The 22,845-nt window shown below is 35.3% G+C and overlaps 1 protein-coding gene across 1 annotated transcript; it reads left to right on the forward strand.

The window, feature by feature from the left end:
- The first annotated feature begins 20,287 nt into the window (after positions 1-20,287).
- On the forward strand, positions 20,288-22,404 carry LOC128864816 (uncharacterized). Its single transcript, XM_054104572.1, has 6 exons — positions 20,288-20,317; positions 20,532-20,640; positions 20,715-21,124; positions 21,255-21,754; positions 21,809-22,195; positions 22,260-22,404. Exons 1-6 carry the CDS (start codon positions 20,288-20,290, stop codon positions 22,402-22,404), a joined length of 1,581 nt encoding a protein of 526 aa, XP_053960547.1.
- Positions 22,405-22,845: the final 441 nt, after the last annotated feature.

Genomic DNA, 22,845 nt, shown 5'->3' on the forward strand with positions numbered 1-22,845 from the left:
AGGATGAATTTCTGAACGAGATTGTCTCTGGATGCCAAAATTGGGTTCACATGAGCCGGAGTTTATGCAGTAGAAAAGAAAATAAACTGCAGTATCGCGTAAGACATTCAAGTAACATACTTGGCTGTTTATTGCAACCCATAGGGTGACTTGTTAATGGGTATCTCACGCAAGTATAGATTTTAATAAATTAACCGCCTCCCCTACAGTCCACATTTACAGCACTGCATCTACCTGGGCAAGCACTTTAATATTATTTCAATTTAGATATTTTTCTTGTGATGATTTTTTGTGATTTGAAAGACTTGAAAAGCTTCCTCAAGAAAAAAACTTAGTGAAGATTTTTTGCTCTTGGGAAAGCATTTACCAAAATCTAAAATTTCTGATAAATGAAATGAATTTTCTGGTGTCAAAACCTTTCGTGCCATGCTCATCTCTCATGTTGCTAAAACAGCATCACTCATAATTCGCATATAATGAAAAATTCACAAACAAAATGTTAGTATTCAAAGTTGTTTTCTAGTTGAAGAGCTGTTTGAGATTTTGAGCTTTTAAGCTTGTGTAGAAATACCAAAATATACTAATTGGGACCAAATCTGAGCTACGGAAAGCTTTGTGTGTTGCTCGAAGGTTTTTCTCAATTAAAATTTTGATTGATGAAAATATCAAAATATATCAATTGCTATAAAATCTCCATTACGACGGTGGAATATTTTGTATGGTGATCACAGACAGTTTTTTGAGCTTTTTTAACTTTAAAATTTTTAATTTCTATGAGAAGAATTTTGTATAGTGCTCTTACATTGCCTGTTATTTGAGTTTTTAAGCTTTTGTAAGATTACACAAAACGATAAAAATGAAAGTTGCTGAAAGAAGAATCTTGCATGGTGCTCATAGATTTTCTCTCAGTTGAGCTTTACAGCTTTTAAGCTAAAGTAAGAATACACAAATATATAAATGGTCATCAAAAGTTTAATTGCTGAGAGCAGAATTTTGTATGGTGCTCATAGATATTCTTCCATTTAAGATCTTTAGCTTTTAGACCTTTGTAAGAACACACAAACATGTAAATTGTGATCAAAATTTTACTGGGTTCAGAGAGAGATAAGAGATGAGAATTTTGTATGGTTCTGATAGATTTTGTCGCTATGAACTTTTAAATCTGAATAACGGCAGCGTTGAGTTTTGTATAATGGTCACAGATTCTCTCTTAATTTAGTGTTTTTACATTTTTGAATTTTAAAATTTTTAGGAGAAGAATTTCGTATGGTGCTCATCCATATTTTCTCAGTTGAGCTTTTAAGCTTCTATAAAAATAAAAAATGAATTAAAAAAAAAATTGAATTTTAGCCAAAATTTCACTTATGGCAGCGAAGAATTTTGTATGTTGCCACAGACTTTGTTTCAGTTCAGTTTTTAAGCTAAAGTAGGAATACTAAAACATATCAATTGTGACCGCGGAGAAAATTCTTATCATGTTCAAATAGGGCCGCTGGCCAAAGAAATTACCTTCAAAAATTAAAGAGTTCCAGGTCACCTATTTCTGCCTATCTTGAAAGCTTGGAGAATGATGGTTTTTTGAATGGTGTAAATATACATTGTGGCCACCGTAGCCGAATGAGTTGGTGCGTAACTACGGAAGTGCGTATGCTAGAAAAAGTTTTGTTTTCTAATGACTCTCTCTAGGCAATGGCAAACCTCGAAATCTCGATCCGGAAAGTCAAAACGGAGTATTAGGCTTAAAATAACATACTTATATATAATTTAGAGCAAAAATAATTTAATGCTTACCGAAGCATCTCTTTTTTTCCGTGAATTTTGTGACCGGCCTCCCGCAAGTATCGCAATCAAAAGTCTCTACTCATACTGAGTACAAAATTTATATATTCAAATCTTAGGTATTTATGGAAATATGATATTAATCAAATCCATTTTGGTGTAGAGAGTGAGTACGGTGATGAATGGTGTTCATATTTTGTAACCAATCAAGCCGCAATCCACTTTTAAATGCATACTTTAAGACGCTTGGCACATTCCTTGTTAGCCAAATATTTCGTATGTAACGCGGACCAATTTGCTGCAAAGTCATGTCGCAAGCCCGTATAATGAACCGCATAAATATGCAAATTAAAAAACATCTATGTGGAATGGATACCTAATTACTTAAGCTATGCCACACAAATACCATTCTTTTCATGCACTGCCTGCTGGGCGGAAACTTAATATAATATTCATGTGCAAAAATGGTATGAGCTGGACCGGGTTCATGTCAACAGGCGTTGAAATTGAAATTGAAATTTGAAAAGGTCGAGCCAAGGAGCCCCAGGAGATTCAGTGGCTCCTAAAACACTCTGGCTAAAGAGCCAATTGTATTTAAAGCTCTGGAAAGGGGGTAGATAGTCAAGGAGGGAAGGAGAAAAGTATCAGAGAAAGAGATAGGAAAGAATATATACAGAGATGGAGATAGTTAGTCCTGAGAGAATTTTCCACATTCTTTGGCAAATCTGTAAATATCCTCCAGTTTTAGAGAACGAATAATACTCATTCTCATGACATCGAAACCCAGTACTCGTAGCCGTGCTCTAGGAAAGGCAGAACACTCCCAGAGAAAGTACTCAGTGCTATCCGCCTCCTCCAAGCATGACAGGCATACCGGGTCCTCGATGATTCCAATGGTGGTCATATGCTGCCCCCATGGGTTGTGTCCTGTAATGATGCCGACCATCAATCGAATGTCTTTCCTTCTAAGTTTTAGTAGAAAATTTGACAGTTTCCACAGAAGCGTAAGTGATGATTGGTCTGATAAGTGGTGTGTATGCTCATAGGACCACAGCAGGTTTCAGACCCGAGGTTTTGCCAAAGGCTATACGGCATTGCTGAAAAATCTTCAATGCACGATTCACCTTCAGTGAAACGTGTGTCTCCCAAGTCAGCTTCTTATCCAGGATTACTCCTAGATATTTAACTTCGTTGGAAAGACCAAGTGTTACACCTTTCAGTGTTGGAAGACTGAGTCCATCCAATTTCCGTTTTCTCGTAAGCAAGACTATAGTTGTTTTGTTCGGATTAACGGAAAGACCTTGTCTCATGCACCAGTCATCGATTTTGTCAAGAATCCTCTGCAATTTCGTGCAAAGCCTCCTTAAGGATTTATCCGATGTTAGCGCACAGACGTCGTCCGCATATGTTTGGACGTGAAAACCGAGTTCCTGCATCTCCACTAATAGAGAGTCTACGACGAAGCACCACAGCAGCGGAGAAAGAACACCCCCTTGGGGACATCCTTGCTTGGCCCTGACTGTAATTTGTTCCTCACTGCTCCCACCAGCGGTTAACAGCCTCTCAGAGAGCATGGAGTATATCCGTTTTATAATGGCTTGATTAACTCCGTGTCGTTCGGCAGAAGAACATATCGAGCCGAAAGTGGCATTATCAAAAGCCCCCTCAATGTCCACGAACACGCCCATTGTGTATTCGTAAACTTCTAGCCCGGCTTCAATCTTGCTAACAAGATCGTGTAAGGCTAATTCACATGATTTTCCACTCTGGTAAGCGTGTTGATTTCTACTAAGTGGACTTCTCGGCAATTCCTCCACTCGAATATATTTCTCCACCACTCGTTCCAGACTTTTCAACATGAACGATGTTAAACTGATAGGTCTAAAACTTTTTGCTAGGGAATAGTCATCTTTTCCTGGTTTCGGAATAAAAACTACTCTTACGCGTCGCCATTGGGATGGTATATAACCAAATGCAAGACAGGCTGTGAAGATCCTTTTCAGGGCCTTAATCAGCCTGTCTCCTCTTTTTTTAAACATTGCTGGATATATTCCAGGGGACTTAAAGTTCTCAAAGGAAGATAAGGAAACCCTTATCGATTCCCTTGTCACTATCCGACTAGCAATATACCAGCTGTACCTAGAGGTTCCACCGTTGTTGTTCATGCCACTCTCAGCTTCAGAGAGAGTTCTACTACCCGGAAAATGGGTTTCGAGTAGAGCATTAAACGTTTCCGATTTGGAAATGGTGTATGAACCATCAGGTTTTCGAATGGAATCCAGCCTTATTGAGCGGTCTAAATGAAGGACCTTACAAAGTCTCGCTGTTTCCCTCATTTCTTCGACGTTACTGCAGAAATTTCTATAGGATTCAAGTTTGGCTTTCCGTACTTTTTTCTTATATTCTCTCTGTGTAAGTCGATGATTAGCCCAGTCCTCTTCTGGTTTGGTCTTTAAGGCCTTATTAAGAAGTTTCCTGGACCGTACACGAAGCACGAACAGTTCAGGGTTCCACCAAGGAACCGCTTTCCCCTGTCTGCTTTGCCTGAGTGGACACAGTTCCTCAAAGCAGTTGATTAAAGTACCTTCTAATTTCTTAGTAGCATCTTCAATCATTTCTGCTGATTTGAGTTTTTTCAGGTTTGGTAATCGCTCTGTTACAAGCTCACCATACCTGTCCCAGTCCACATTTCGAGGATTCCTACCGGAAGGTATTGATATTGTGTCAATTCCCAGTCGGAATTCGATAAGACGATGATCAGAAAGAGAGTCCTCTTCCAAAACTCGCCATCGGTTGATTTGATTTCCAACTGACCTATTGGTAAGTGTTAAATCAATCACCTCTTGTCTCCTTCTGGTCACAAAAGTTGGTTTGTTAGCAGTGTTTTGAATAACCAAATCGGATGACAGGATAAAATCCTAACTTGAGACCTCTGGGGTTGCATATGCTGCTTCCCCACACAATATTCTGGGAATTTGCATCACAACCCACTATTAGCCCCAGATTATTGGATTCTGCATACTTGACCACTTCTCGTAGCTCCCTCGAAGGAGGTGGCTGTAAAGAGTCGTAGGGTAGGTAGGCCGAAACTATGATAGCTTCGACACTGTTCCCACTTTTCAAGTACTTTATTTTTGCAGCAACGATATCTCCGGAGCATAACTCTTTTAACATCGTGTGTTCAATCAGCATGAGCAAGCATGATAATACATGCTCGCGGTCTCACATTCCCTTCACAATTAAGTATTTGTCCCCACGACATAGCACCTAGACCACAGATACGCTTGTGAAATGGGCGTTACTACACTTCATTTTCTAAGCCAAATTTTATGTGCTCTGGAATGGAATCTGGTGTCATACCAGGACTAGGATAGTTAACTGGAGAACTGGGATTGAATTCTAATTTTTCTATGAGTTTTTTATGGAAAAAGAAAATTTCTTATTTAAGGATGCCTATATTAAGGATGCCTTGATAACAAGCACAATGAGTTGAAGGGCATGACAATTTAATTAAAGAGAGTTCTTCGACCAATCACTCTTGTCAAAAAAAAAAAAAAAAATATTCGAAATTTTAGCAATAAGTTTCACAATATTTTTTTGAATTTTTTTGCCATTCGTCTTTCATTTGACACCTACATGGGTATGTCACATAATTTTACAGACTATACTTTTTTTAATGCTGAGGCCTAACTGAAATGCACTATGGTATCGCACCCATATCGTTTTTAACATATGTCAGAAAAAAGTTAAAATTTTTTAGCATGCATTTTTTTCTTTTTATCAATTTCTGTGTTATGAGCCCTCCAACTACTCAACTTATTAAATAAAACAAATCACATATCCAGTGATATTTAAACTACAACCAGTAGCCCATTTATTCCCTTTATAAATAATTGAACTGGAAAAAATATTCTATAAATATTCCATTTATACGAAAAGGTCGACGAAGACCATGGAAATATTATCGGTACAAGATAATCATACGGCACGTTGGGTGCAACGGTGGCCAACAGGAAAATATCAATTAATGAGAGTGCATTGAGGTGACAATGTTTTGTTTTTGTTGTTAATATTGTAGTTGATGCAGCTGATGCTGCGATGAACTGGTGATAATTATCTAACGAGATTACACAACATTTTCTTTGAAGCAACAAACAACAACATTAGCGGATGTAAGTACACCTGTGTGCACATTAATAGCAGCGCGATATATTGCAAAGATCTGATTATTTATAAATTTTGTTACACATAATTTTTTTATTTATATTTTTATAAGAATATTTATAGTTTATAACACAACAAAAATTATATATGTAACTCAAACTTTGTGCAAAATTTAAAAAAATTTACAAATTTTAAAACTTTTTTCTAGAATTGCAAGTCAAATTTCGAGTATGCAGTTTTATAGCCGATTCATTTTTAGTTTAAGAAAGTGCAAGTTTGAAATGACTCAAAAATTGTGTTGATTTTTGACAATTTTTTATTGCCGGCGGTCCTGTGCAGTTTCTCCATATAAAAAAATTTCCAGCATTTTTTATATGAAAGAATTTTCGTAACTTCCATTCTGTAGCTGTATTATTAAAGGCTTAAAGTCATACAAATACATCCACATACCTTACTTATAATTAAATAAATAAAATATTCTAAATAAAATGCTATAAAATGCATAACACCAACAATAAAAAAGTTAACAAAAATGAACCAAATTTTCACTAAAAATTAATTGGGCTATACAAATTTTATGCCCATAGTTTTTCTATTACTAAAAGCTGCGAAATTTTAGTGAACATTTTTTCTTTAATTTTGTACAAATCTGGAATTATAAGTGATTTGGCTTTTGAGGTGGTATGAACTAAATTTTCAAACAATAATAATTAAATACTTTATATTATTTTAAATAAAAAAAGTGAAAACTTTTCAGCATGTCACCCAGCTATTATTTTGAACACAAGTGCACATAATATGTGCCAGCAGCAGTATATTGGGTTTCAGGACAGCAACAGCAATATGGCAGCAGAAAACTTTTGAACAGCAACAAGACAACAAGGCATCCTCATGATTTCCACACTGATGCGCTCCACTAAGTATTTATGTTGTTGTTTTGACTATTCCTAGTAAACTGTGAGCTAGTCTGTGTCTTATCCTTTGCTGAAGAAGCAATGCCAATAGAAGTGGCAGTAGAAGCAACTCAAGACTGTTGAAGAAGCAGAGACGCCGAGTGTAAAACAAGGCGGAAGATGGAAGACAGTAAATTGCTGCTGTTGCTGTTGCTGTTGCTGTTGCTGTTGCTGTTGCTGCTGTTAAATACAAGCTTTTGTGTCGGTGTGGCGACTGCAGGAATAACAGGCAGTAGGCATGACAGCATGCAACAACTGCTGCCCTACAAGTTACCACATCCGGCCAAAGTTGCGGCAACAACTTTGCCTTGCGATGTCGTGTTGGGGACACTATAATGTCTCCCCTGCACAACACTTCGCTCACCTACCAATCTAATGCAATTCGCCAAATAGTCTGACGGACACAAACCTGTTAGGATGCATGTATGTGTGTGTGTGTGCAAGTATTGTAGTGCCACTGCTTTCTCTTCTACTTTCCAGCTAGTCTTCCAAGCAGATTGCTGGTTGTCGTTAGCGGTGCTACTCTACTTCATTCGCTGCTAGTTTGTTTATCATTTTGTATGGTTCTAGCAGTTTTTATTTGTTTATTTTTATAGTATTAGCATTTGATGACATCTCCCGGCAATTTCTATTTACATTTTTTCCTCACAGCACATCCAATGCATATTTTGCTGCAGTGGTGACAATATTAATTTTCTTTTATTATCGCAGTTCAGTTGCCAGTTTGGCAACTCTCTGCTATTCCTTTTATTAAATTTCATTTGCTGCTGCTGCTGTTGCTTTTGTCATTTTGGTGGTCTTTCGGTGTCCATCATTTGCGCTTAAGAACTCAACTAACGTAATTAATTTTTGGCTGTTGCGACTGATATGAAACTGGCAGGAAAACTCATATAAAACTTACATAATTACATGCATACATACATACATACACACATACATACATACATACATATTAAAGTATAGATTTGAAATTAATATTTTTTATTACGTTTAGCCAAGCATTTCCTTTTAGTATTAACTGCTCAGGGCTGATGCTAAGTACTGCCACTGCGGAACTGTGAGATATGCAGCTCATCGTAATCACACCTTTGGGCTGCAATCTACTGGGGTTAAACAAATGGATAATGAGGATGTGAAATATTCCCAACTTTTATTATTAATGAATTTATTTTAACGATGAAATTAGATTAAATATAAAGAAAATGGTTTCAAACAGTTTTTTGAGTATTCTTCATTTCCTTGGGCAGTGAATAAAGCACTCACTCGCCGACTTCCTTGATTTTTCAAATATTACCAACTATTAGTCTACTAGAACATTAACTTTGGAATTATATCCACAAACTAAATTATATCCATAAACAGCAAACAAATTTTTGACCGTCTGCTCCGAGTTTCAGCCGTGGCCGTAGAGAAGAGATGCGTCGAATTTTCTCGTTTTTAGCTGGAAACATAAAGAACCAGTTTTTTTTTGCAGCGTAAAATCATCTTCCAACTCTCGTATAGCGTAATTAGAAGCAATGTTGGAGATTCCGACCAACACTGAGCACTAATAGCACAGATATTATTACTCACTTTATGCATTCTGGCATATGAGTCAAGAGCCTCAACGATTTCTAGTTTCTGCAAGACGACGTGCCGTGCCATACAGCTGCTTTAGTTGAGTGACTCCAACTCTAATGATCTATGAAAGTGTTTTAGACATTTTTGGTATACAGTTTTTAAAGTGAAATATCCTCCGTTATTGTTTTGATTTTTAAAATTTACAAAGTTTTTACAATTAAAAAAAAAACAAAAATGTTTACAAAATTCATAAGAGCCAGAAGACGAGCATGGAGCGAACAAGTGACAAGAGCCCTCAGCAATCGGTTGATCAAAATAGCTCGAGATGGGATACCAGAAGGAAAAGAACGACTAAGAAGACCACCAAAACGATGGGCAGAAAGTTGGATAACTACCTCAGCAGAAAATCAACCACAACAATGATATGAAATGTATGCATTATATTGTACAGGAATGTACAACAATTTATGTGCAATATTCCTAAATATTAAAATGTATTTATGTATCAACTTAAATATGTATGTATCCTATTTGTGGTGTAAAGAAACGGGGTAAGATAAAGCCAACAATAAAAGATACAGAAGAAGAAGAAAATAACCTTTTTGAAAAATACAAATTTTTTTTTCCAGAAAATTATAAGTTTTTGTTGCACATTTTTGGGAATTTTCTTTTTCGGTCTCATGTGGAAAATTTGGAAGTAAAATCAAAGTGGATGCGATTTTTTATATAGTTTCTTTTAATAGCTAAGCCAAGCAAGTTGCATAATGGAGTTCCAATAACTTTTCGGGTCATAATTAAATCCGTACAGCGAATCAGCTAAAAATACCGCGCACGTATTTGAATATACCTCGAAAAGTTATGAAAATTCCATTAGGAAACTTGTGGGCTTTACTGAGCATAGATTCAATAATTAACACAAAAAATCAAAAAAGTCTGAGGGTGGGGATGTTTGACAAATAAAAAAGATAATTTTTTCCTCAAAAAATAAAAAGTATAAACATTTTTCTTTAACAGTTCACATTTTTTAAATAAAAAAGCTGTATTAATTAAAAATATAATACATTTTTTAATTAAAAAAAATAAAATTTTGTTTTATTCAAATTTTTATTCTTAATTAAAAATTTAAATTTCATTTTATTAAACTTTTTTTTTTAATTAAAATTTTTTAAATTTTATTTTACATTATTTTTTAATCTTAAAACATTTCAAAATGTTAATTTAAAAAAAAATGTATTATTTTTTTTATTTAAATTTTTTTGTTATTTAAATCTTTTTATTTTTTATTTAAAAAATTTATTTCAAAAATTTTAATTTTTTTAACACAAAATATACTGTACAAAATATATTCTTAAAAAATTCTTTTTTAATTTTTATTAAAATATTTTTCTCATTTTGCAAAAATCTCGGATTTGTTTTTTTTTTGTTTGTTTGCTGAGTCTATGCTCAGTAAATTTTTTAATTTAATTTTTTAGTTCTAAAAATATTAAAAATGACCTAGAATATTTTTCTTTTCTATTTTTTTCTTCTATTTTTTCAACAAGAATTAATCTCAGAAAAGTTTCCTTTAAGTTTGGTTTAAATTTTCAAAAATACAGTCGAACTTCGATAACTCGAACTACGACGTGCCACAAAAAAAAATCGAGCTATCAAGATTTCGAATTATCAAATATAATATACATATGTACATACATACATAAAAATCCATAAACAAAATAAAACCTGATGGAAAAATAAAACAATCCAAGGGTTGGCAAACAATTTTATTGATAAAACAGTACATGCTTCAAATTATGTATAGTTGCTATAAATTATTGTATGTGTATATTTTAAAATTAGATATACATAACTAAGAACATTGTATGAATAGATGTATAGCTTTTATTCGTTTAAAGTAAAAAAGTCAGTTATTTGGGATTGACGAGAGGATTTTTTATTATGGTCTTCAAAAAAAGCTTCAATATTATTTAAACCATTGTACAGAGAATCGGTTGTATGTTCATTGGTTTTTAAATATGACCGCAAAATCTTGAAAGAATTTGCAACTAGCTCGTATGAAACTGGTTGCAGCATATCATCTTCGCCATCATGCTCAAAATCGGATTTAGATCCCAATGGCTCCACAATATCTTCATCCGTGGGAAACTCTGAAGTAACAATATCGTCATCCACATGCATAAAATCATTAAAGGTGACACCTTCTGTACCTTTGATATTTTGCCAAGCTTCATATTCATTCTGCAGTTGAATTTCTTCCTTACTCCTTTCTTTTATGCGTTCGCTTATGAAAACCAAAGGAATGTCATCTTCTTCCTCCCATTCAGAATATTGACCGAAGCCGGCTTTTCAAAAACAATTAGAGATGGTTTCAGGCTTAACATCGATATTCCATGCATTAGTTATTTCATCAACACAGTCCATTAATGTAATGTTAAGATTTTTGTTTACTTCAAAGCATTTTATAGTATTTTTTAAAATTCTGCGACGATAATGACATTTTAAATTTTGTATGACACCTTGATCGAGTGGTTGTAATTTTGATGTCATACTCGGGGGAAAAAATGCAAGTTTGATAAACTTTACAGCTACATCTTTTTTTCGCGCACTCATTTCTACTTCCTTTATTAGTTTAAATTTTTCATCAATAAATAAAGTTTTTAAACAACGTTTTGATGACATGTCCACAGAGTTTATTTTCGCGTAAGAACTACTAATAAAGACCTGTGGTCTTAAACAGTGCAGCGACCCAACTGCTGACATCTGTTTGCTATAAAATAAGCAGCACGTAATAAGGGGATTCCTGGAAATTCGACTTATCAAAGTTGGCGCCAAATATTCTGTTCGAGTTATCAAGATATTCGAGTAATAGAAGTTCGAGTTATCAAGTAAAAATTACACACAATTCTCACTCTAAACGCCATTGCCAAGCAATTTGATTCGAGATATCAAATATTCGAGATATCGAAGTTCGACTTATTGAGGTTCGACTGTAGTTTTATTTTTCTAAAAGCCTACATACAGGCTGAACGATATGAAGTGTTACCAACTTCACACTGCTTGTATCTGTAAAACAGCTAATGACAAGATATTCGAGTAATAGAAGTTCGAGTTATCAAGTAAAAATTACACACAATTCTCACTCTAAACGCCATTGCCAAGCAATTTGATTCGAGATATCGAAGTTCGACTTATTGAGGTTCGACTGTAATTTTATTTTTCTAAAAGCCTACATACAGGCTTAACGATATGAAGTGTTACCAACTTCACACTGCTTGTATCTGTAAAACAGCTAATGACATCGACGTCAAAATTGTTCTAATGACAGTTCAATATATTGTTTATAAGCCATCAAAAGCATTTGCTTCTCAGTTTTGTTGAATTTTTTTTCTGTGATGGAATTCAAACGTAATAGTGTGATTGCGTTATATTTGGCTGGAAAATCACAACCAGTCATTGTTCGTGAGCTCAGTCACCTCAAAGTGAATAAAATGTTTGTGTATCGCACTATAAAATGTCGCAATGATACTGGTAGCACTGCAAAACGCTATGGAGGTGGACCAAAAAAACCGACAAGGCTCGACTCGAACGAAATCCCCGCCGAAGTGAAAGAAAAATAGCCAAAGAACTGAAAATATCGCAAAACAGCACTCGACGCATATTGAAAAATGAACTCAAGGTCAAGGCTTACAAGTTCCAAAAAGCACACGATCTTTCACCCCAGCAAACAAAAGTTCGGTGCGAAGGAGTTGTTGCGCTTGCACGAACGTGGCGAATTTCCTAACACTGTGTTTTCTGATAAACAAATTTCCCAGTTGAGCAGTTCATAAACACTCAAAACGATAGTTTTTACTTGACCGAACGCTCATATAACTCACACACTCTCCAATCGTTTTTATCGAGCCTGGTGTCAAAGTGAATGCGACTCGGGAAAATGTTTTAGAAGCTGCTTTAGAGCCGTGGATACGCAAACATTTCGGTCGTAGACCGTGGACGTCCCAACAAGGCTCGGCACTCGTGTGAACCAAGAATGGTTAAAAAATCATGTTCCACACTTCATTTCGTCCACACAATGGCTTTCCAATTCGCCAGACGCAAATCCGATGGACTATTCCATCTGGTCCATTTTGGAGAGCAAGATGAAGACTAAAAAATATGCCAGTATGGATGCGCTGAAAAAAGCGATTATACGAGAATGAGCCAAAATATTTCAAGATCACATTTGTGCAGCATGCAACTCATTTTTTGACCGTTTGAAGGCTACAGTCAAGGCAAAAGGTGGTCATATCGAGCTAAAGTGAATATATGTTAAAATTGTAATCATTTTTGAACAATTTTGTCTTTGAAATCAATAAAAACTAATTTCACACAAAAAAGTTATGGTGTTTTGAATAGGTAATACTTTATATCGTTCAACCTGTAGAATTTACTCAACTCTATAAAAAGTCTATACTTTTTTTTAAGGAATTGATGACAATGTCCAAATTACTTGACAGCAGATCACAAGCTTAGTTGAGGCTCGGAGCCACGATTTTTTTAGTTTTTAATTCTGAAAATGTTCAAAATAATCGATTTTTCTCTTTAAGAAGCTCTATACAAAAATTTTGAACATTGAATAAATCTTAAAAAAATTTTGTATTTAATTTTCATTTAAATTTTGTGGTAATTAAATTTTATTAAATCTAAATTAAATTTTTTTAATTCTAAAACTTTTTAACTTGATTAATTCTGAACAAAAGTTTCCTTAATTTTTCAATTTTCAAAAAATTTTTATTTTCACCAAAATCCTACATAGCATTTACTCAAGTCTATAAATAAGCAAATTTTTGAAAGAATTTATGACAATATCTAAATTACTCGCCTCACTTGACATGGAGACGCTCAGTTGCCACTTAGAGCCATGATTTTCTTCCTCCTTCAAGACGCAGACCACAAATAAGAGGAGTAGCTCGACTAAACACCGAAAAAGGGTGTAAGCGCCAATTATATAAAGGGGTTTCCAATAACAGTTGTCATTTTGAATTAGATTGTATTGATCTGGAAAACGTTTAATTTCAACAAGAAGGCGCTACGTGCCACAAAAGAAACCATTGATCTTTTACGGGAAAAGTTTCCGGACCGTGTTATCTCTCGAAGAGGTGATCACAATTGGCCACCGAGATCTTGTGATTTAACATCTTGTGATTTTTTTCTTTGGGGCCACTTGAGAGAGAAGCTCTACGCCAACAGCCCAGGGTCGGGGTCGATTCAAGACCTCAAAGATGGAAGTCGTGAGGCTATCGAGGACACAGGGTAGCCACTTTGCCATTCGGTTATGGAAAATTTCATGAAAAGGATACTGCCCAGTAAGCGTGGTCCTGGTGGTTGTCATTGGCCAGATGTTATTTTCCACTATTAACGGCATACCTTCCTCTTTATAATGCAATAAACATCCGATCATTTATATTAAAAAATAGCATTTTTCTTTGAATATCAAAAGAACACTTCTCATTGTATAACCCTTTATTACATATGTATATATGAAATATATAATCTCATATATCTAAATTTCATTTCATATAATTTGACTGAATAAAGTATATTTTCCATTTTTCCCGAGGTTTCCCACAATGACATTTTCAAACCGGATATAATGGATACCGAAATAATGAGAGTTTGGTAGTCATTATTTCGGTATCCATTATATTTTGAATTTCTATCGATTGGCCGTTCGCAAATTTCTAAAAGGCTAAACCTGAACAAAGCAGCTACGAAATGGATCGATCTTTCGATCGACCTTTTCATTACTGCTGATTCCTGGATGTTCTGGTATGAGTATCGGTTGAATGTACTACATATATTGCATCTTCCACTAGGTGGAGCTCTTTTTATAACCTGGAACCCCGGTTGACTGCCGATGCATATTTGATTGTTGGCCTACATTTGTTTACCAGAATTAGCAGTGCTGGAAACAGTTCCAACATTTACGCGTTGACTGTGCTTTTTGTTTTAGATATGCCGCTACGCTTGAATAGACAGAAAAAATTATTCTTATAGGCCACACCGGAGTTGAGATATTTTAAAACATTTTATCTGTTTTCCGATCTGATTCATATGCAGAATATTTAATATTAATTATAGAAAAACTTATGTTTTGTCGATTTATTTAAAAAGTCCGTCATTTATTTGTTTTGTTTTACTTCACTCTTATACAGAATATTTTAATCGCACTATGTGAAAAGCAACAAAATATCCAAAAATTACGCGGAGATGCGTTAAAAATACTATAACATTAAAGCTACGAATTTCTAATTTTGGTAAAATTTTGCATACAAATAACGGTATGAATTTATTCCAGCAAAAAAACAGAAAAAAATATACATATATAAAATTTGCGTCATTCTTGTGCGTGTCAAATGCGAGCCCACACAATTTCAATTAGTTTGATGTACCACAGTTTTCTGTTATTTATAAATATTTGCTACCCACACAACCAGCAGATTCGAAACTGAAATCCATTGCCAAAAACAAAGTGATGTGGTTAACGCCAGCTTCAATCAATGTGTGCCACCTGCAACGAGTTGGTGTCAATAATGTTTCGATTGCCCAAATTGTGTAAAATATTATTTGTCACTTTTTATGTATTGGAACAGAATTGAGGTCAATGTTGAGTTGCACGACTATACTCGTATGTGTGTATGCATGTATGCCCGTATATATGCATGCAGGTATTGCCTGTTTGTGGCATAATCGACTGTGTCAGATATGTCAGCTGTGTTTAATTAAATTATGCATACCTTTCACAACAAACAACAACAACTATGGTATATACCTGGCAAGTAAAAAAATATTTTTCATGGAAAATTTTATTTATGCTCACTTTTTTGGTGACTTATTGAACAGTTCACACAGCCATATGTATGCTCATATGCAGGCATACAAATACCTTCTGCTCAAATATGAACGAAACGTTATCAATAAAACGGTCCGCGGATGACATATGGCAAAAATACAGTTTTTGTTTTTTGGTGGGACTATTATAAGCTTACATGGCAAATTTCAGCGTGATATGTCACATAGTTTGTTTTCTGTGCTACTGTAAACAAGTCAAGCTCGAGTGTGCTTCGAATTTAACGATGGAAATTCAAAGAATTTGTTTGAAATTTTGTTATTCCAACAAAATTTCGGCTTCAGACGCCTTAAAAATGTTGCAGACAACCTATGGGGACTCTAGTCTATCGCGTGCACGTGTTTTCCAGTGGTACAAATCGTTCAAAGAGGGCCGTACATCAACCAAAAAAAACACACCAAAGTCGCTCAAAAATTAAGGTTATGCTGACTGTTTTTTTCGATTACGAAGGTGTGGTGCACTCGAAGTTCCTTCCGCAAGGCCGATCGGTTAACGCTGAATATTATTTAGACGTTTTAAAGCGTTTGCGCGAGAACATTCGTCTTAAAAGGAGGGAATTGTGGGGCAACAAGTCATGGTTCTTGCATCACGATAGTGCACCAGCTCACACATCATGTCTTGTTCGCGATTATTTGAACAAAAATAATGTTAATATCGTTCCGCAAGCACCGTATTCGCCTGATATGGCTCCATGTGACTTTTTTCTGGTTCCCAAGCTCAAGTTACTGCTCCGTGGAAAGCATTTTGAGACAATTGAAGTCATAAAAGAGAATTCGAAGAACACACTCGAGCTTGACTTGTTTACAGTAGCACAGAAAACAAACTATATGACATATCACGCTGAAATTTGCCATGTAAGCTTATAACAGTCCTACCAAAAAACAAAAAATTTATTTTTGCCATATGCCATCCGCGGACCGTTTTATTGATAACGTCTCGTTCATATTTGAGCAGAAGGTATGCAGCGATATGCGTAAATAATAAATTTTAAAAGTAGTGAAATTATTATAAATGAATAAATGAAAATCTAGGCAATATTGCCTGCTAATTTTCACAAAATGAGAAAATTCATAAATGAAATTTTGCGTGAATCAATTTATTTTTCAATTATAAAAGGATTTGGCAATTTGCCGTATGCATTGAGCACAATTAACGACTGCTAATGGCGACTGCAAGTTGCGGCAGTGGCAATGGCAGTACAAACAATTCAAGTGCGCGCATACATATACTCGTACATGTATACATATGTATGTATGTATGCATGTATAAGTAGATTGCAATAAAATAATATACAGATTTTGCGTAAAATAAACAGATGTTTTACATTCCGTTACTACTGTTGTAAAATGCCACAACAAAATATGCTTCTAGGGATGCATATCGAGGCGGTGTATTTTTAAGGTAAACAAAATTCCGAGATTCCTGAAATAGGTGCTTCACATAGCACTACAGAAACCTCGAAATATAACAACTACAGACACCGATCTCTCGATCCCGATGTGTCGGTATTAGGAATTCCGAATTTTAGTTAAAGCGTACGAAAGATTTGGCATAAAATATTTTTGAAAGAAAGTTTCCATTAATCCAAATTGCAAAATTTTCTCTCTTTGCCGTGCAGAACTCAGAACATATTCAACACCTACTTCTTTCGAACGCATTTCGTAGGTAAAATTAAAAAAAAAAAACAAAAATAAGACTCCAATTTTTTTGACGCCTATTAGTTCTTTAATGCAAAAAAAAAAAAGAAATAAAAAAATTTTTGTTCACTTACAGTGGACTTTTTAGTGATAGGCAAGACTCGTTTTAGAAAGTGGGGTTAATACTGATTTGTAAAGGTATTTTGTTGTAACAGATATTTGTTCAGGCATGTTCTTTCCCGTTCTTCTTCTTCTTCTTAATTGGCGCTATAACCGCTTACGCGATTTTGGTCGAGTTTAGCAAAGCGCGCCAGTCGTTTCTTTCTCGTGCTAACCGGCGCCAATTGGACACAACAAGTGAAGCCAAGTCCATCTCCACCTGATCTTTCCAACGGAGGGGAGGCCTTCCTCTTCCTCTGCTACCACCAGCTGGTACCGCATCGAAAACTTTCAGAGCCGGAGCGTTTGTATCCATTCGGACGACATGACCCAGCCAACGAAGCCGCTGGATCTTTATTCGCTGCGCTATGTCTATGTCGTCGTAAAGCTCATACAGCTCATAGTTCCATCGCCTGTGATAATCGCTGCTGCCAACGTGCAAAGGTCCAAAAATCGCACGCAGAATCTTTCTCTCAAATACTCCAAGCCTCACTTCATCGGATGTTGCCATCGTCCACGCTTCTGCGCCATAAGTTAGGACGTGCATGATGAAAGCCTTGTAGAGTGTTAGTTTTGTTCGTCGAGACAGGACTTTACTACTCAATTGCCTACTTAGTCCAAAGTAGCACTTGTTGGCAAGAGAGATTCTACGTTGGATTTCAAGGCTGACATTGTTATCGGTGTTAATGCTGGTTCCTAAATATGCGAAGGGTTGTACAACCTCGAAATTATAACTGTCAACAGTGACATGGGTGCCGATACGCGATTGCGCCGACTGTTTGTTTGAAGGCAGGAGGTACTTCGTTTTGTCCTCGTTCACCACCAGACCCATTCGCTTTGCCTCCTTATCCAGTTTGGAGAAGACAGAACTAGTAGCGCGGTAGTTAAGGCCGATGATGTCAATATCGACGGCGCTGCTGCTGTTGAGCAACGCCATCTTGCAAAGCCGTATTAAGGGGACCAAAAATTCCTTCCTTGCCCACCCTGGCGTTGAAGTCGCCAAACACGATTTTTATGTCGTGGCGGGCGCAGCGCTCATAGGAACATTCCAAGCACTCATAGAAGGAATATTTGGTCGCATCGTCCTTCTCTTCCGTCGGGGCGTGGGCGCAAATTAGCGAGATGTTAAAAAATCGCGCTTTGATGCGGATTATTGCGAGACGCTCGTCCACCGGAGTGAACGACAGTACTTGGCGACGAAGTCTCTCTCCCACAACAAATCCAACACCGAATTTGGGCTCCTTTACATGGCAGCTGTAGTAGAGGTCATAAATAGAAGGAGGAGCTCGGCCAAATACCTAACGGAAGTGAAGTGTCAAATATTTGTTTTACTTATTTAGTTATAGGTATTTTTTTTCTTTTAAATTTACTTTGCAAAGTGTAACCCTACTAAATTAAAAATATAATTTTTTGATTTGAATGTTAAGCAAATTTTGTTGATATGTTAAATGTTCCTTTTTATTGGTCTTGATAAGAAAGTTATGTTTCGGGATTAACCCCGAAATTTCGGGACTATATCGAAAATGTCATATCTATATTAAAATAGGTATCTATAACAATATATAAAATAAAAAACAAAAATGTTCAACATAATCCCGAAATTTCGGGATCACGAATTACTGAAGATATTTCCATACCTAGCTTACTCTTTTTACTTGCAGCACTCCTAAATAGCAGATATACATATCCCTTTAATTGTGTTCGTATCCCGAGAATGTTTGCTGATGAAATAATTAAGGCATGTTAAATAGCTGGAAGATGTATTTGAAAAGCGATGGCTACATTTTTTTCGGAATTTGAGTTCAATCACGACTATACATATTTTATGCTAGTTCAATCTTATCGGCTATAATTTTCTTATGACATTTTTATTAGCTTTGTTGGGTTCGAAAATTATGGTAGAAAAACCCTACAAGAATTACTACATTTCTTGAGTCTGCAAATAAAAGTCGTTTTTAAATTTTCTGTATATCTCTATAGGCCTCAACGTTCGTACTGGCGAACAGAAATGCCAAAGCACAACATTTAAAATTACCTTTACAAACAAGTTCTTTCAATACTTTACATATTTACTTTATATCGCAGAATTTGACTTAAAAATTCTCGTGTTTACTTTTTATACAAGAAAAGCACTGTAAAGATGTGCCCACATTGACATACCTTACTTTTTTCACACAATTATACGTTACGCAATCAAAATTACAATACTAAATTAGATGCTGACAAAGACTCTTCACAACGAGCTCCTATCTCTGTCTTCCATACCAGCCACGATTTTCGCTTCATTACATGCGCCTGGCAGGAGACGAGTGTGAAAGATTGTTGTTGCTGTAGTGTTTTTTCTCATAAATTTCCATTGAATACAACTGCCATTATTTTGGATGGCATTAGCGTTATCAATTATTATTTATGCAGGAATTCAAGGTAGTATTAACAAAAAAAAGGAAGCATTGTGCTGAGTTGCTTATTAATCTCGCTCGATAAATTCAATGGAGCAGAAGCAGCATTGAAATATATGCAAAATAAGCCGTAAAACAGCTTTTGCTTCGCTCGCAAAGCAGATTACTTTAAAAACCATGTCTGTTTGTGTTTTATTTCGGATTAAGGTAAGAAAAGTACGACAGGATGCTACATAAATATTTTAAGGTAACAGATTTATGAGAGATGACGGTGCGTATACGCAACATTGAATGCTCTGACGTTCAGTGTTGCCGAATCAGCTACTTTGTAGCTAGATTTGGCCACTTTTAAAGGCCGATTGCTACAAAAATTTTAAATCAGCTATTAGCTACTAATTTAGCTATTTTCAAAAATTACAATTAGCTGAAATAAAAGTGAACAATATCGGAGTTGGTTGCATATTTGTTGGTTGCGATACTTTTTTTGAGAGAAATTTTCCAACACCATTTGGCAAAGTGTGTTGCATCGATATCTTTATCGATAGCGATCACTCAAAAAGCTAATATCATTTTGCAAGCGTCAGCAAAGCATCGTTATGCCGAAAGAAATATATAATCAAAAATGCCGAGACGCATGGCTTACAAAGCCAGAATTCAAAGACTGGGTGAGAAAAGTGACCACAGATCCTACTGAAGTGTTCTGTTTTTATTGCAAGTGCACAATAAAGGCCAAACTGTGTCATTTGCAAAAACATGCAACAACAGCAAAACATGTTTCCAATGGTAAGAGTTTTGGGCAGAGAAACAAAATTTCCTTCGAGGTGGACCCAGTACCCAAAACCATTGAGCAGGAGGTTGCGTTGTGCCTTTTTGTTGCAGAGCACACTGCTACTTCACAGGTTGACCATTTGTCACAGTTGTGCGTTCGCAAGTTTTTGGCCAACCGGAGACAGCTGATCTTAAATTACGACGGACAAAGTGTGTAAACATTATAAAGAACGTTCTAGCGCCACACTTTTGCGAGGATTTGCGCGCGGATATTGGCGATGCCAAGTTTAGTTTGATAGTTGATGAATCAACTGGCATCGCGATTACAAAATTACTTGGTGAGTAAATTTTCATTTCTATAACTGTTTTATTTTTAATTTTAATGTTAATTTTATTTAATGTGGTTATATAGGTGTAGTCATTAATTATTATTCGATAAGTCGTAGTTTGGTGGTGTCCACGTTTTTAAGCATAGTAGAAATCGACAGCGGTGATTCCATTTGCATAAGTGAAGCTTTGCTGAAGGAATTGAATAAATGGAAACTAGATGCAAAAAATGTAATAGGCATAGGAACCGACAATGCCAGTGTGATGGTTGGCTCCCACAAGAGCGTATACGTGGAGCTCAAAAAACATTCACCTGATCTACTACTCATTAAATGCGTTTGCCACTCTGTGCAGTTGGCAGTCAACTATGCGTGCAAGCAGTTTATGCCAGAAGATCTCGAGTATTTGATTTATGAGACCTATAATTGGTTCTCAAAAAGTTCTCATCGACAATCAGCGTATAGACAAATCTACGAGCTAATGAATAATGATAAGGTTTGGACTGTGTTTGTGTTCGGAACTTGTGTCGTCTTGTCTGTTGTGCTGTGTGTATTTTTTGTATACATTTATATACATTATATAATATTTTATTATTTAAATTTATTCATACATATATATAATACAGACTCCGTTAAAAATTCCACGTGTTTGCGAGACAAGATGGCTCTCTATTGAGACAGCAGTTTCAAGAGTGATCGATCAATGGGAGGAATTAAAATTGCATTTCTCGATTGCAGCAATAGACGAAAAGTGCACAAAAGCTAAAATGCTGCAATCCATGTATAACGAAAGAATCAACTATCTGTATCTGCTATTTTTACGGCCTATACTAAAAGACATGCAAAGAGTCAACCAAAGTTTTCAAAGCAAGAAACCAGATTCCACAAAATTGCTAAAGGATTTGTTAATTGCAATTAAATCACTGAAGCACACTATTATATCGCCGGATGATGACATCAATGTGCTAAATAGTGATTTTGAATCTTACGTTAAGAGAGATCTCTATCTTGGTTACGCATTCGAAAAGGAGTTAAAAACGTTAAGTCTGGACAGAACTGAGGAATCTCAAGTTCGAATCAAATGTACCGATTTTTGTATAGAATTAATACATCAACTGAAGAAAAGGTAAGCTTTTTTAAATTTTATGCAAAATTCGTTTTTTATCGTTTTTTTTTTCAGAATTCCAGATAATTTTGAAGTGTTAAATAAAATTGACCTATTTTCGGTCGGAAATGTATTGCGAGCCAAGAAAGAAAGTATTATTGAACTTTTAATTTTTTTTAAAGTGGAAGACGTCGACAATTTAAAAAGGCAATATGATAATTTGCAATATAATACCTGGCAAAATGTTGAAAATACGGAGAAGTTCTGGGCCGAAGTTTATAATTATAAAGACTCGACCTTTACCAATCCATATAAGGAGTTAGCTAGCCTCGCTCTAAAAATTTTGTCTCTTCCCTGGTCGAACGCTGAAGTAGAGCGTCTCTTCAGTCAGGTGAACTTAATTAAAACTAAATTAAGAAATAGAATGAACTGCACGGTGCTAAGCTCTATTTTGGCTATAAGGTAAGAAACAACTATTTTAAATATACATATATACATATTAATACGAGATTTGACTTATACATAGATATGGATTACGCCGACAGGGAAAATGTTGTTTCGACTATGATGTTCCGACAAAGTGCCTTAGAAAGGCTAATTATAAAAGCGATGAAGGCGTTGAAAATGATGAGTTGGTGTTCATCGATGAAATAATTACAACATTGAATTAAATAAGTTGAATTTTTATTTTAAAAAAATGTTTTCATTTTAGCTATATTACTTTTTTTAGCTACTTTTTATGAACTTTTAGTTTAAAATTTTAAAGTCAGCTACTTTTAGCTATTTTTTGACCTCGCCTTAGCTACTTTTGCTGGAAAAGTTTCGGCAACACTGCTGACGTTCACTTTCCTCTTTCGCTATAATATTTGGTATATCTTCAAATTTATAATTTAGAAAGGCATTTAAAGAAGGTTAATCAAAAAAGAAAAACTAAAATTAATAATATAAAATAAAAAGTACAGCGAAATTTTTCAAAGTATTGTTATTTTTATTTTTTTTTTTTGTACAAAATTTATTATATTACAACAAAAACCCTATATTTCCGTTTTACACCTTGTGCAATTATTATTTTTAATTAAAAATTAAAAATCATCGGAATTTCAAGCACCTTA

The sequence above is a fragment of the Anastrepha ludens genome, chromosome 5 (assembly GCF_028408465.1).
Source record: "Anastrepha ludens isolate Willacy chromosome 5, idAnaLude1.1, whole genome shotgun sequence".
Taxonomy (NCBI): domain Eukaryota; kingdom Metazoa; phylum Arthropoda; class Insecta; order Diptera; family Tephritidae; genus Anastrepha; species Anastrepha ludens.